At 37.5% G+C, this 15227-nt stretch overlaps 1 protein-coding gene across 7 annotated transcripts in view; it reads left to right on the plus strand.

Annotated features, from left to right (window-relative positions):
- The window catches only part of MTM1 (myotubularin 1), a 42513-nt gene that overhangs the window by 22633 nt on the left and 4653 nt on the right, over positions 1-15227 (plus strand). For 6 of the 7 annotated variants that reach the window (XR_008433463.1, XM_053955907.1, XM_053955908.1 and 3 more), the window contains 8 exons: positions 1651-1734; positions 2885-3034; positions 4834-5022; positions 8095-8280; positions 9296-9502; positions 12945-13037; positions 13874-13987; positions 14307-14483. Coding sequence is in view for 6 of the 7 variants with exons in the window: in XM_053955907.1 (XP_053811882.1) it covers positions 1651-1734; positions 2885-3034; positions 4834-5022; positions 8095-8280; positions 9296-9502; positions 12945-13037; positions 13874-13987; positions 14307-14483 (1200 nt within the window). In the remaining variant the exon portion in view is untranslated. Of the gene's footprint in view, positions 1-1650; positions 1735-2884; positions 3035-4833; positions 5023-8094; positions 8281-9295; positions 9503-12944; positions 13038-13873; positions 13988-14306; positions 14484-15227 lie in introns of those variants that run through there. The other variant, XM_053955913.1, reaches the window with a different exon arrangement.

The following is a 15227-nucleotide window of genomic DNA, read 5'->3' on the forward strand; positions in this document are numbered from 1 at the left end:
TGATACTTGCATCTACTTTTAATGGAATGGGGTTTTTTTTCTGATAGAGTAGATGTCACCTCTTCATCTTTTAACTCTGTACCACTTGATGGCAGTTTACTTAGTAAAAAGAATTTGTAATGTTTACTTGCGCTGCAGGTCTGCCTCTTTAAAAATGGTAAAGGCATTTAGAAAATAAAACCAGGGAATGCACTGTTTACTTCTGCAAACATGCCAATGAGTGCACTTGCTCTAAAATAATGATTTAATTTAAAATTCTAGTTTGTAAAACTAGTGACATAAAGCATCTTGAGTAAGCAGTAACATCCTTTTAAAATATTCGTTTGCTTGAAATATGTGAGGAAAAAACTTCTTCTGAGGGGATTCAGTTTTGTGTTTTGATACGAGCTGTTCAGTGTTTAAAGCAGTGTAACTTATTGGGCTGAGCAGAATTGCCCAGAGCCTTGCTAAGATTCAAAGCCTCCTCCACAGGCCTGGGGGTGGTGCAGGTTTGAAGAATTGCCTTTTCTCTGGACTTTTGTAGGTGGAATCACGGCACCTTAGACACAAGTTTTTTCCTTGCTTACTGGGTTTTCTGCATGTGTGGGATGTTCAGTTTAGCATTCAGTTTCTCCTTTTAAGGTTTTTTAATAGCTAGGGGACTTTCAGCTGTTTTGTTACAGATGAGCTATGATGGGCTCTGGAGTGTTTCTGTTCTGTATGCTGTTGCTCAGTTAGGTCAAGACAACACATTCTCTTTTGTGTTTTCTCTTTTTTTTTTTTTTTTTTTATTTGAAACAACTTTGTTTCATGCTCCTTTTGGTATCTGAGGAGTTTTTAGGCCACCAAAATCAATTTTCTCAATGAGGAAGATTTTTAACATAAACATTACTTTTGCTTTCATCCTAAACTATAGAAACAAACCAAGGGAGGAGAAGGGGCTTAGTTAGGTAATACAGCCCACTTGAAATTTGTTGGAAGGAGAAGGAAGATAAAAGGTATGAGGAACTTGCTGGAATGCTCAGTAAGGCTGCTCTGCTGTATAAATGAACTGTGAGAGCAAGCAACAAAGCAAGTAAAAAGTAAATAGTGGAAGCAGCTAACGATTTCATTTTCAATGGCAACTTTTTCACTTCGATGGAGTTTTACAGTAATTGGGATATCTCTTAGTAAGTATCGGGAAGTGGATGCAGAAAGGCAGCTGCTTCCTAATGACAATTAAAGCAATTAAAACCTTTTTCCACTTTGAATTTAGCATCTAATGTTGTATGTTGTAATTGACGCTGTGCCTATTGGAGAAATTTGGTGAGAAGGCAGTAGTTTATTTAGTGATAATGTGAAATATGGGAAATAAACCATTCTAAAACATTTCAATCTCCTGACGCTAAAAAAGAAAAAAGCCAACCAGTTAATCTTTATAATTTCTGTTCTTTTTGTTACCTGGTAACTGTTGTCATATTTTCATTATTTTCATTACCAGATCTGTATGTTTTGTTACTTGTTGCTCTTTGCTTCATAGTCTTTCACATACCAGGTACAAATGGAGCGAGTGGGGCTGCCATGGAGAAGTCAGCCCTATTTTGGAGTGAGCATTAGGGTATAACTCATGATGAGCCATATTTGCCATTTGCAGTCAGAGTTTGGTATAATAAGCTTCTTTCTATCTTACAGCTTTTTTTTGCCTTTGTAAATGAAGAAAAGTTTTCTGAGAATGGATGGATGGTGTACAACCCAATGTCGGAATACAGGAGACAGGTGAGTTATTACAGTTGCCATTGCCTGGGGCTTTCACATCTCCCAACTTGCATAGAGGAATTACTGTTTGTACATTTCTCTTATCAGCTGTTGGGAGAGGATGGAATTGCAACTTGAAGAAAAGTAAAGAAAAGAAATAAAACACTTCAGCCTTTAAAAAAACGTAGAATGTCACAGGAAGGTAATCTTTGCTCTTTGAAGGAAGTTATTGATGCCTCTTACAATGTGCCACTGCTAAGTGAGCACAGGTGGGGAGAATGTGCCAAATATGTAATTGTAGTGTCCTAAACATAGATTGGATTTGTCCTTCTTCCCAAACTGAAGTGGGGGAAAAAAAAAGCAGCTTGTTTTAGAAACAGCATTGCTTTAGAAACAGAGATTATGCACATCTATCAGTATTCTTCCTTGCTCTTTATGTGATCTTGGAAAAAATCAATGAACAAGGATATTTCATTTTAAAATGTCTGTTAGGTAATTAAAGTATGACATTAAAAAAATTAAATAGCGAACAATAAGAACTTCCTTAATTTTTTTTTACCAGCTGTAGTTTTTTTGGTTCATGGTTTAGAAGCCTAAGGCCCAAAAAAGGTAAAATACAAACACCCACACAAACCCCACTGTGCATGTGTGGAGGGCTTACCAGTATTTCTCCTGGAAATGCCTTACTGGTCAGAGTGCAACTAGGAGATGTTCTTTTTCTATAAGAAAGTTACACTGAATCTTACTTTTGACCCGATGGTAGTACCAGGCTACAGCGAAGAAAGGTTATAGTGAGACTTTCTCCTTCACAGTCTCTCTTCATCAGGGAAGGTGGAAAAGCAGAGCTTTAGGGAAGGAGAGAAGGTAATTTTCTTTCCACAAACCCTCAGTTAGGAATACATCTTCTAGTTTCAGTCATTGCCTTGAAACTTACTATAAGGCTAGAATTGTGTGCATGAGGGTATGAGATGGCTCCGCAGCTGTTTAAGGCTGTGAATCCATCTACAATGAGCTGGTTTGTGTGGTCTTGTAATCTTTTTTACTTCTATTGCTTTGAAATGGTACTTAGTTAAATTGTTGCCATGAGGCCATAATGTCATGTAAAACTCAGAAGCAGAATTATTACTTGTTCAGCCAAAAATACATTGAATAACTTCAAGTTATTTTTTAGGGGCTGCCTAACGAACGGTGGCGAGTGACTTTCATTAACGAGCATTACGGGCTGTGTGACACGTACCCATCGCTCTTGGTCGTGCCGTACAATGCAACAGATGATGATCTCAAGAAAGTTGCTGCCTTTAGGTCCCGAAATAGAATCCCGGTGAGTATTAGGTGATGGAACTTGCCTGATAGTGTAGCTAGTTTCTTAAGTTGCATCCAGACAACTTCTTGCTGAACACAATGCAGAGGATGCTTTTTTTTGGAAATGATTGTGGCAAAATAGTTTTGATTGGCTGTTGGTTTTCACTGCCTGAAACTGATGTCTTGATTACAAACCACACTTCTGTTTTTCCACCATAACAATCACCCATGACAGTGTCATTGGTTTTAACTCGACTTGCCCAGTAACAGTGGCCAGCAGTGCAGTTTCCCTTGATGAGGAATGAGCCTTACGCCATATGCACTGGTTACTATTGCTGACTGCCCGTAAAAGTAATCACAGATGTTGTCCTGCAAGCAAACGACATGGCATTTAAACATAGTTCCACTGGTCAGTCCTAAAATAAGACCTCATGCATAGTCTCTTCAGTGAATTCTTAGGCTTTTTAATCTGTAGAATAAGAGAAATCAATTTGACTTCTTGAGTTTCTGTAATGAAAATTCTGTGAGGTAAGAGAATTTTTATGTATCAGCTTTATACAGCATTATAGAAGATACTAATTTCTATCCCAATACTTTCTTTAACTGGTATTTCCCTTTGGCAAACATGGAAGATGTGCTGGATTCTTAGACAGTATTGGAAGGCTGCCTTGAATCTCAGTTTCAAACAGATGCACAGCTCAGTATGACAGATATTTATTAGATATGGTATTTACTGACAGACTAGGTCTATAATTATAAATTTACTATATATGCACACGCATATAATATATAGTGTAATATATAATGTGTATAGAATACATATGTGTAATGTATAGCCTGTGCATATAGTTCTAATAACCTAACGGTGTCATCCCTGTTACTTCAAAATTCATGACAGGCCTTTTGGTATGCCTGCACAGTGAGAGTAATTTCCTTGTTAATAGTAACGTTATTAAAATAATAATTTTAAATGGCAATTTCATTCTTGTCAAGAAATAGCCACTCATCCTCACCCCCCTGCCTCCCTTCCCCCTTGGCAGATCTTGTTTCTGATCCACACCTCAGGAACGGAAATTTTCTGAGGATTGGATTTTGGGAGATTTTTTGTTTTAACTCTGATCTTCTTTTACTCTGTAACCCACAACCTATAGAGTGGGCGCGAATAGTGTTCCTTCATATTTTTCAACAATGAAATTGCATTTTTTGCCTGCTTCTTGGGTTTCTTGCTTATCTTTGATCTCTGGCACTGCATCTGTTCCCTGGGCAGCTCACTGCCTTTTGTGGCAAGTCCTCTCTGGCTCAGAACAACAAAGACAGCACGTGCTTCGCTTCAGTGCCTTCCCTTTGTAAAGACGGCTGAGGAACAAAATGTGCTTTAAAGAGAAGAGAAAACATTCAAGATACTGCAGGAAAGTTCCCTTCCTTATCTAAAAAAAAAAAGGAAAAGTTGTTCTTGTAGAATTGGAGCGTCTTAGTCACCATCAGTTCATTCTCCTGAGTTGTTTTTTAGTTTCAGCAGAGATTGCCATGTTTGTTACTACTTTACTTTTCAGGATATTTATGTAACCTGAGACTTGTAGGAAAATATTAAAATACATTGGATTATATAGGTAAGTATGATTTCAGTAAGCATTAAATATGTAAGACAGCTCTTTTGAAGATTATTATTAAATCTTATGAGACTATAAGCAATTGAGATGTCAAGGCATTATATTTTGAAGATATAAGAAGGAAGGTGTTAATTTTCATACTGTGTGTTTTAAAGAATATAGCTTTAAGTTATGATTTTCCTCTGCTGTGTGTTTGCCATGTGACCAGGTTCTGTCATGGATTCATCCGGAGACCCAAGCCGTAATCATGCGCTGCAGTCAGCCCCTGGTTGGAATGAGTGGCAAGCGGAATAAAGATGATGAAAGATACCTTGATGTCATCAGGGAGGCCAATGGGCAGATCTCCAAACTGACTATCTATGATGCAAGGCCCAATGTCAATGCAGTTGCAAACAAGGTAAACAGATGCTTCTAATGTCTTAGTTTTGAAGAGAATGAAGAGGAGACTTACTTTGAAGTTTTCTGTGAGGAGGTTTTGGAGAATAGTAGTAATCTTAATATAAATAAATTTACAAAATCAACTACTGAGCCTCAAGGCCATGAAAGGACATGAGTTTCTAAAGTAGGTCCCTAAGCAGAGTTTCAGGACCGTATGTGGATTTCCAGACACGCTTTACCGTGTCTGTTCTCAGCCAAGCACAGATCTTAGCATGGGACTGAAGTTGGGCATGACTCCACTCTGCCCTTGGAGGTAGCTGTAGGCTGGTCTGTAGAGCATGGCCCCTGTTGGAATGACAGGCCACCTCTGGGCAACCTCCAGATGCTCCAGGAAAATTCTGTCCTAGAAAGGATGTGTGCATAAAGCCCAGCCCACTAACAGGCATCCTTTGTTTGGGTCTTCCTAACCATTACATGGACTACTTCAGACCTATCCTGGCATCCAGCAAATAAAGTGATAAATAAGTTAATTTGAGTGCTGGCAGTCTAAACAGCTGCACAGGTATGATCTTGGATACCGTGGTACCCGTTGTTCTTCCCCAGATGCTTGCAGCTGGCAAGTACAAAAACAGTGTTTTCATTGGGTAAAGTGACTGTTTCTTTGTTATCGCGATCGAAACCTAAATGGGATCAGAATCATGTACACCAGCCCAGGCTGGAGCAGATCTTGAAAAATCATCTCCTCTAACCTTTCAGGAAGAAAAGGTATGCCTGTGGATTACTTTCTCCTCTGCTTCCCCTTCAGCTCTCTTGAGGATTAGATTATTTAGGCAAGCTCAGATAATGCCAGTATACTGTGTCAGTGTTGTTTTTAGCGTGGAACACAGTAGACATGGATGTGCTCCATCTTTATATGCAAAAACCATGTTAGGGAGTGGTGGTGAAGGATACAAGTTTAATGCTTTTGTCATAATGTGCCACGCCTGGGGATAGTCCCTTAGTCATGGAACTTGAAACATACATGAAGGGGAGGTGCTCTTCAGTACTTTTTAGTGAAGGTGTGTGTCTGCACAGCAAAGAGCATGAGAGCTGAGCTCAGGAGGGTTTGAGACCTGAGTGAAATGATAAGTGTGCTTATCTGGAGAGAAGGAATTCTAGCTTCTAAATAGTTTTGTGGAACAAAACAAACACCAGTTTAGTGAAATGAGTCCTCTTTAGTGTTTGTGCTGAATGGAATATGAAATGGCAAAACTTGGTTGCATCTAAGAAGTTTATGTGTAACAAATGTTAAGTTGCTTTCTAGAATAACAATAATAATTCAAGGGGGACAATAATACTGGCAGTTTGCTCTGTGCAAGTTAGGTATTTCTACCTGTACAGCCTTCTCTATGATACAGAATGTAGTTTGTTAAGCTTTGTTACTGTTTGTGTGTATAGCACACATTCTTATAGCACACGTTCTTTCAGAGACTCTGTCCTAGGGGGTGTTTTAACCTGATGGTATGTATTTTGAGGGTCTGCCTCAATTGTTTGCATTTGACTGTAGAAATCCCATTATCCTCTGCACACTAAATTTTTATGGGTGAACAAAACATGTCATCTTTCTGTTTGCTTTGTGGCAAGATTGTCAGTTACATCTTTGAAAGAAATGGGGTAAAAAATTGAGTTTGTCCAAGAACTGCATAAAAATTTAAGGTAATGTCTTATAGACAAACTTGATATGTACATGTTTTAATTGACTCTTCATATATCTAAATATGAAATGCTCAATCAGTGCAGTAGACACAGTTGCGTACATTTCTGGGTCTGAGGAAGAATGACATAAAAAGTGCAAATCAGTGTTGATCAGCACTGAAAATACTTTGTGAACATCTGTGAAGATTTGTTTAAGCAAAATCTTGGGCTGTGCTGCTCATGCACTGTGTGTTCCTTGTACATAGGTCAAGACAGTAAGGAGCTGCAGCAGCCCTGATGCTGAAATTACAGTCATTCCTCACGAAGACTTCATAACAATCAAAAGAAAGAGAAAAATACACTCATTGCTTCTTTCACTGCAGAGCCTGACAGCTCTGATAATAACCTCACATCTGAGAAAAGAGATAGAGAGCACAGAATAGAGATACTGTGCTGCTGTACAGCTGTGGCACTCATGGGGAAAGGCTACACAGTGCTTTAGGCTCTTGTCTGATGTATAGCTGGTGGCTGCAATGGCATATAAAGGCAAAATTTATTTATCCAAATTTATGGCATGTTTTTGCTGTCTTCAGGAAATGTGGCAATTTTGCAGCACTCTGAGCTTGAGGGAGCTGGTGATGTTTAGTCTGGAGAAAAGGAGGCTCAGGGGGGACCTTATCACTTGATACAACTGCCTGAAAGAGGTTGTAGCCAGGTGGGGGTTGGTCCCTTCTGCAGAGTAGCAAGAGGAAATGGCCTCAAGATGCACCAGGAGAGGTTTAAATTGGATATCAGGAAAATTTTATTTGTGGAAAGGCTGTCCAGGGAAGTGGTTGAATCACTGTCCCTGGAAGTATTTAAAAGATGTGGCACTTGGGGGTGTGGTTTAGTGGTGGGCTTGGCACTGCTGGTTTAATGGTTGGACTCAATGATCTTAAAGGTCTTTTCCAACCCAAACAATTTCATGTTTATCTTTAGAAAATCTAATTGGTGGCTTTGTACCCTAAAATATGTGTGGGTTTTCTGCTTCCTTTTGTGACCAGGCACATCCTCTGTAGTGGTGATGGTAAAATGTTTTGAAAGAGTAGCAGCAGAACAGAATTTTTACTTACGTGGCTCTTTAATATCTTAACAGTCTAAGTATGTGTTTAGTCTTCAGCACTAAAATTTAGATTCAGAAAAGTTGAAGTAAGCTTTAATGTTGTTGCTAATTTACTTCTTAAAGACAGAATCTAAGATTCTTGAACATAATTTTTAAATTAAAGGTATCTTATTCTTAACTGAACTTTTAAATTTACTTGGCCAAACATTTTATCATTTTTGTAGATTTCCATGTCAAATGGCATTCATTCCTTTCTTGCTCTGTTGAAAAGAGTGTATATATGATTAAAGTTAATTTCAGATCTCTTGTTTGTAGGCAACTGGGGGAGGATATGAAGGTGAAGATGCATATCCCAATGCAGAACTTTTCTTCTTGGACATTCATAATATTCATGTCATGCGGGAATCTTTGAAGAAGCTGAAGGACATTGTTTTTCCTAATGTGGAAGAATCACACTGGTTGTCAAGTCTGGAATCAACCCATTGGTTAGAGCATATAAAGGTAACTTCTCCTTGATTGTTTGAAAGATGTTTGTCCAAATCTCTCATATCATACTTGCTTTCTTTGCTAAGCTTTGAAATAGTCCTAGAACACATCAAACTACTTGGATTACAAAAACAACATCCCTGAGTGTTGGCTTTATTTGCCAACTAATCTTAGAGTATGTTATGAGACTCATAACTAAGCAACAGTAGGTGAAATTGCATGTTTGTTGCATGCCTCAAGAGTCTTCAGTAGAAGAATGCATTCTTAGTCTGATTAGTTTTACATGCATGATAACTGATTTATTTTGGTTTCTTGCAATACAGGCCTGCAGATGTTAGTAAATACTTCAGCTGTCTGTATGTGACTTTATTTTGTGAATTATGGTTTTGTAAATAAACCTCGTAAATTTATTTGTCAATTTTGTAATTTTCATCTGGTAGCACAAATAAAATAGTTAAGCTGGTAATTCACTAGTGTTGTTACTAGTTGACCTTTGGATCTTTTGCCTCAAGTACAGCTGTGCAAAAGTAATTAGAGTGTTATGTAATGAATCCTACTTAATAAAATTTTCATCTTAATTTAATATTTGGAAAATAAGTATGTTAGAAGGGCGTAAGCTCCTTTTTCTAACAACTGAGATAATTCAGACATTTAGTTCAAAGAAAGGAGTCAAATGAAATAACACTGAATTTTTAGAGAGTATATCCTATGGTAAATCTCCTCTTTCTTTGAAAAAGAAGCTTATGTTCTTTGGCTTATCAAGGTTACTGTTTTCTGCCCCATTTTTTAAGAATTTGCAGTAAGATGAATTTGATCTTACTAAGGGATTAGGGAACCAATCTGTTTCTCTATTTTTATGCAAGAAATTCACTTGATCTCCTAGAAAATTCTTTTCCAATTAACTACACTGCTCTTTTCAGGTATTTTAATGGAAACAACATTATTTGAGATACAAAGAAATCAACTTAGTGTTATAATTTGAGCAGAAATAAGCTGTGTTGTTTGTTTGGTGTGTGTTGCTCCTGGCCAGCTCGTTCTGACAGGAGCCATTCAGGTGGCAGAAAAGGTGTCCTCAGGCCGGAGCTCAGTGCTGGTTCACTGCAGCGACGGCTGGGACCGCACGGCTCAGCTCACCTCCCTGGCCATGCTCATGCTGGACAGCTACTACAGAACCATCGAAGGCTTTGAAGTTCTGGTGCAGAAAGAGTGGATAAGCTTTGGACACAAGTTTGCATCGGTAAGAACTAGAAGATAATTGCAAAGACTGTGCAGTATTACCTTTCTGAAAAGAAAGCTTCCAGTGCTAAACTGCTCCCTTTGCGTCAGGTTTGATAATTCCTTTCATTATTTTTGAATTTAGGTTTAAAACATTTCCAGGTAAACTGAGCAGAACTTTAGAGTTTGGACCTGTTTGATATTGTTCTTTTTTTCTATTCCTTTTTCTTGCTCTTCTTTTTCTGAGAACTCATATGTTGTCCTTTGCATCCTTTTAAAAGCATGGAATTGCTAGGGTCACTGTGGTTACTGAGCAAAGAAAATACCGAGTCATTCATCTGTCACAAGGAGCAGATGAATGAGTCTGGCCAGTGTCTTCTAAGAGAGATTTTGCATGCTGATTCCCAAGTATTCTAAACTTCTCAGAATAGCTCCCAAGAGGCTGTCATTGGTAATGCTGGCTCAACTTCTGTTCAGTTGTTTTCTGGGCAGAAGGTTAGAAACTCAGAAGGTTCAAGTAGTTGCTTGCATAGGAAGTCCTTAATATTTCACAGGTATGTGAATCATTTTCACGGAAAATTCACAGAATATTCTGAGATGGAAGGGACCCTGTTCATCCTTTTTGTGTTAGAAAACTTTTCAAAGTCTTAGTGGAACTTTTTCTAAATGTGGCAGCTAACCATTTAACCAGGAAATCTATATGAGGAACCTGGAGGAGCAGACTAGGTTGCCATGGTGACAGTGCTGTTACTTACTATAAACATTACAACAGTGTTGCTTGTTGGAGCTGAACCTGTAATTCACAGTAAGAAGTTCCTACAACTTCAGTAGAAGTTACTTGTATGTATATTAGTGCAATATTCTAAAGATATTAATATTGCTAAAATTCAGAAAATAAGCAATCTGGAAAAAATCAAGACATGGGAAAATATACCTACCTGTGTGTTTCATGCCCATTTTACATTTGCAAATATATAAGTGTGTTGTAGTCATTTGGAAATCCATGTATAGCTACTCAGCATAAATCGCCATGTACTTGTAGGCTGTGGCAGTTTTTGATCTGACATTCAAAAGGTGCTTTGAGGCTTTGGAGGTTTGTATTTTGGGTGTTGGGAGTGATAGCTGATGTAGTCTGGTTTTTTGTGTACTTACTTGTGGTCTTTTAGCAGTGATGTATTTTATAAACCTTTAAGTATTCTGTCTTGGTACAGCCACAGGAAAATGTGAAGCCAGTGGCTTGACGTTTTATTCTCATGTTTTATTTTGTACTTCAAAAAGTTCAGAGTCAGGATGAAGATAAAATTAGATGGTAAAACTAGGGCACTTGTAGTCAAACACATGTGTTATGGCTTACCACAGAGCTTAAAAAGAGAGATCTGTGTGTTCTTCATAATTATTAATAAATTCAAATAATCTATGTTTCTTTTTGTTAAACCATTCATTTTAGTTGGATAATCAAAGGATTTTGTTCTGCCTCAACAGATGTTTTTTTTCCAAATAGTGAGGCAGGACTTGGCATCCCCTCCAAATGATTCACTCAGTTCATTGGTTCGTATCTGACAATGTAGCAGCAATAAGAGTGATTTAAGTAGTTGCTTTTGCTTAAACTGCTATTTTCCCAACTTGCTCAGTCAAGTAGCAATCTTTGGAAATGGTTGAAGCCACTCTTTAGCCATCTGCTGTAATCTGAGAGTACTGTAAAATTTTATTTGATAGGTTATTTAGCTTATAGTGAAGGTCAGTCTTTTCTAGAGTGTTCTGTAGAAGTGGTGGAGTCACCATCCCTGGGGAGATGTAAAAGACATGTGATGTGTTGCTTGGGGACATGGGTTAGTGGTGGACTTGTCAATTCTGCATTAACAGTTGTACCCCATGATCTCAAAGGTCTTTTCCAACCTTAAGTATTCTGTGATTAAAAAATCATAATTCAAGAAGAAAATATTATGATAATTTGTACTCCTTTTTAGCTTGGTAATTATGTGACAGAATTGTGACTTTGAATAGTGAGAACTAGACACTTAGTGCAGTTAGAGCAGTTCCTGAATCCCATCTCTGAAACTGTTGTTGTTTAATTTTCCCTTTAGTAGAGAGTAGAAGAGTAGAGCATTACTTACATTGTCTGGGTTGGTGCAACTCATGTTTTTATGATACCAGGGTTGCAATTTGGATTATTTAATATCAAATAAACAAACAGTAGACTATTAATAGTTCCTTTCCATATTTTATATCAAATGAGGTGAGCAATAAGTTTCCTTATGGTAAAGGAATTCCCTACCCTACTTTTCTATGTGTGCTGAATTTTATGCACTCTCCAGATAAATTTGCTTATGTGGAATTTAATTCTAATTATGCATTCAAATATGAGACATAATTATAGATAGAAAATAGGCATTGTGAAACTGCTAACTATAGTGGAAGTGGACAGACTTTCACTCCTTACTAAACACATATATGACTCTTAATAGATAACAAGAATTTAAAACCGTGAAAACTGAAGACCAAGGAAGCCGATTTGGTTTTCTTCTTTATAGCCCTTTTCTAGTCATTTGTTACTGTTGACTGAGTTCAGCTGCAATTCCTCATTGCCCTCTATTTCCTCCCATTCAATTCTATTATTTTAAACTATCTTGCAAGCCACTGTACAGAGTAGTGTACTGCTGTTACGATTTTTCATGTCCTTGAGGCATTAAGCTTGCTATCTTACAGCCAGACAACATCTTAGGTCAACATACCTGCTTTTCTTTTGTCTCCTCCAGCAAGTACATTCAAACAGAATTATGGAATGAAAAGAAACTCTTTTTCCCTGAATCTCTTGCCTGTTCTCAGCTATCAAATGCAAAAAGGAAGTAAAACAGCTTTTACCAAATCTACTTTTTGTCAGTGGGGCAAATTCCTTTGATTGTTACTTTGGGCACTTCAGAATACGGGGCTCACCCAAACTTTAACGATCTGTTAATTTTATATCAAGAACATGAACATTTTTTTGATCTTGTTCATGTTTGCCTACTATCTCAGGGTGAATGTTAAGGTTCAATTACGGAGGAGAAAGAGAAGATTATGTGTGAATAATTTGATGATTTAGGTCCTGCAGTGGTTTAAAATAAAAAAGAAGACAAAGTATGCAACTTGGCTTTTGACAGACTTACCATGTAAATGTAGTTCAGAATATGTCTTGATTATTTAAGTAATGGATGCTTCAACAGTTCTTCTTGTCTAAAAATCAGCAGGTTTTTATAACAGCACCAGTTATCAGTTTGGAGTTTTTTTGAGATATCTTTGGAACAGTTTTGCAGTATTTCTGTATCTGAATCTCTCCACCTTGGTGCAGTAACTACTTTTGAAATTATAACAGTGGATTGCTTTATTGCAAAAGGATTATTGCTCTAGTACAAAATAAGAAGCCATGTCTGTTGCCATAAAATAGCGTGTTTCAGTTAACAGGAGGCTGCTTTGCTTCATTTCAGAGAATAGGCCATGGTGATAAAAATCATGCTGATACAGACAGATCTCCCATCTTTCTCCAGTTTATTGACTGTGTGTGGCAGATGTCTAAACAGGTATGTGGTGTTGTTCTTCAGAAGGTAACAGTGTGAAGAGATTACTGAACTAAAACCCTACATCTTTATTTTTTTTTGAAAAAAGTTTTTGAAGAGGACAGCATACCTCTCTTCTCTGAACTGTAGTAAAAAAGCATGCATTTACCTTTGTGAAAGTGATATACAGGCTGTGGTTATGTTGCTGAACATGGCACTGGCTGTGCAGGCATGGCTGGTGTTCCTGGATACAGGATTCTCACACACATTCTGAGGGATGTTTCATACCCGGCAGAAAGCTTTTACAGGAATTGCACCCAGCTGTCTTAATGGGGCCTGTTGTTTTGTTTGACCATTTTGTGAAGCTGTCCCTTGAACTGCAAGGACACGTGTTGTTTTATCTATGCTTAAAAAGGAAGCTAGGGAGCTTTGAGTGCTGTGATTTAAACATTGTAATGTCAGTAAGTAATGAAACAAAGCAGTGAACTTAGTCCACTTAGGGCTAAGGATCAGGACCTTATTTTCCTGTATGGTGCTGCACTGTAAGAGTGCACTGAAGAGTTCTTATTCTGTCTTGATAGTAAAAGTGTATGTGTAACCATTCTGTACTTTATTCTTCTTATAAATTAAAGATAGGTAGAACATTTTGAGAAGAGATTTTTCAGTGGCTTGTTTGAGAAAGTTGAACACCTTGTGTCATTGGAACACTTAGTCTGCTATAAAGTACATGAAAGTATTACCTTAATTATTTGTAGAGGTATCCACACTTCTAAACGTTACCTTCAGCCTTTTAACCAGGGCATGTGCATATTCCTCTGCATTTTCCATGTAAACAACAAGTTTGTCTTTCCTGGTTTTAGTTTCCTACGGCCTTTGAGTTCAATGAGCAGTTCCTGATTACAATCCTGGATCACTTGTACAGCTGCCGGTTTGGCACTTTCTTGTATAACAGCGAGTTCCTCAGAGAAAAAGAGGTTAGTCAAACCACTGATTGTATCATTGCATTGCTGTCTTTACTCTAGGTGATTGTGAATTTTTTTGTTGTATTGTACTTGGTTATAGTCCTTGCAGACAGTGATTTTTGAACTGGCTTTCTTCTTACAGAATAGTGCCATGCAGTCACTAAAATACTTGTCAAGCACTGGGTTTGGAATTTTTCTAATACAGTAATGTATTATGCTTCTAAGTAAACCAAAAGTGTACTAATTTTAGAATGTAACAATGATGGATTTCTATGATGGATTTCTTGATTTTATGTAAATATTTACTGTTCTTATTTTGATTTCATTTTAGAAAGTGACAGAGAAAACTTTATCCTTATGGTCTTTGATAAACAGTGAAAAATCTAAATACACCAATCCTTTTTATAGTAAAGAGCTAAATCGAGCACTCTATCCAGTAGCCAGCATGCGGCATTTGGAGCTCTGGGTTAATTACTACATCAGGTGGAACCCCAGGATTCGGCAACAAGTAAGTGAATTCTCTCTAACATACAGAAGATGCTGTTAGACATTAGGAATAAGGATTTTGTGTCATATCTGACTTGTAGAGCAGTACCTGTAATCTGTTCAGGTTTATAATGTTATATTTGTAAAGATGGAGGAAAAAAGTGTAAGTAATTATTTAGCTCTCTCTTAGCTCATTGAACTTACTTCCCTGTTTAGTAGCAAGTCAACCTTGAGTTCTTTTTAGCCCTTTTTCTCAGACACATGTCTAAGGGCATTTGATGCTACTAAATCCTGAATGACAATGCTTAGAAATGGGGCTTGCTGATCCCTGAAGAGTTGGGGTATTAGCAACACAAGCACAGTTGCATTTGCTTGTTCTTTCTCCTTTTGCTGAGAGAGGGTATGAAACAATTTACAAATTAAATGACCTATTGAGTCATTGAGCCTTTCTCTTTCAAACCTCTATATATTGATGATAAGATTTAATTTTTTTATGTAACACTGATGACCCAGCATTGTTTACTCTGTGGATGAAAGCTGTTATTGAAAATTGTACAAGTAGATCAGATTAGAAGTCCAGAAAAGCTTTTATCAAATGACACATAGCTCACTTCTGTGGTTTTAATCCATATGGATGGACACTCAGTGTTTGTTACAGTCCTGCTGGAAATCTCAGCCATGTGGCACATAAAGATTTTGTATAGAGCCTTTTTTGTCCTTTTTAACAGCTTGTGGAGATGTGAGTAGGAGAAGATAGAGGAGCAAT

The sequence above is a fragment of the Vidua chalybeata genome, chromosome 14 (genome assembly GCF_026979565.1).
Source record: "Vidua chalybeata isolate OUT-0048 chromosome 14, bVidCha1 merged haplotype, whole genome shotgun sequence".
Classification (NCBI taxonomy): domain Eukaryota; kingdom Metazoa; phylum Chordata; class Aves; order Passeriformes; family Viduidae; genus Vidua; species Vidua chalybeata.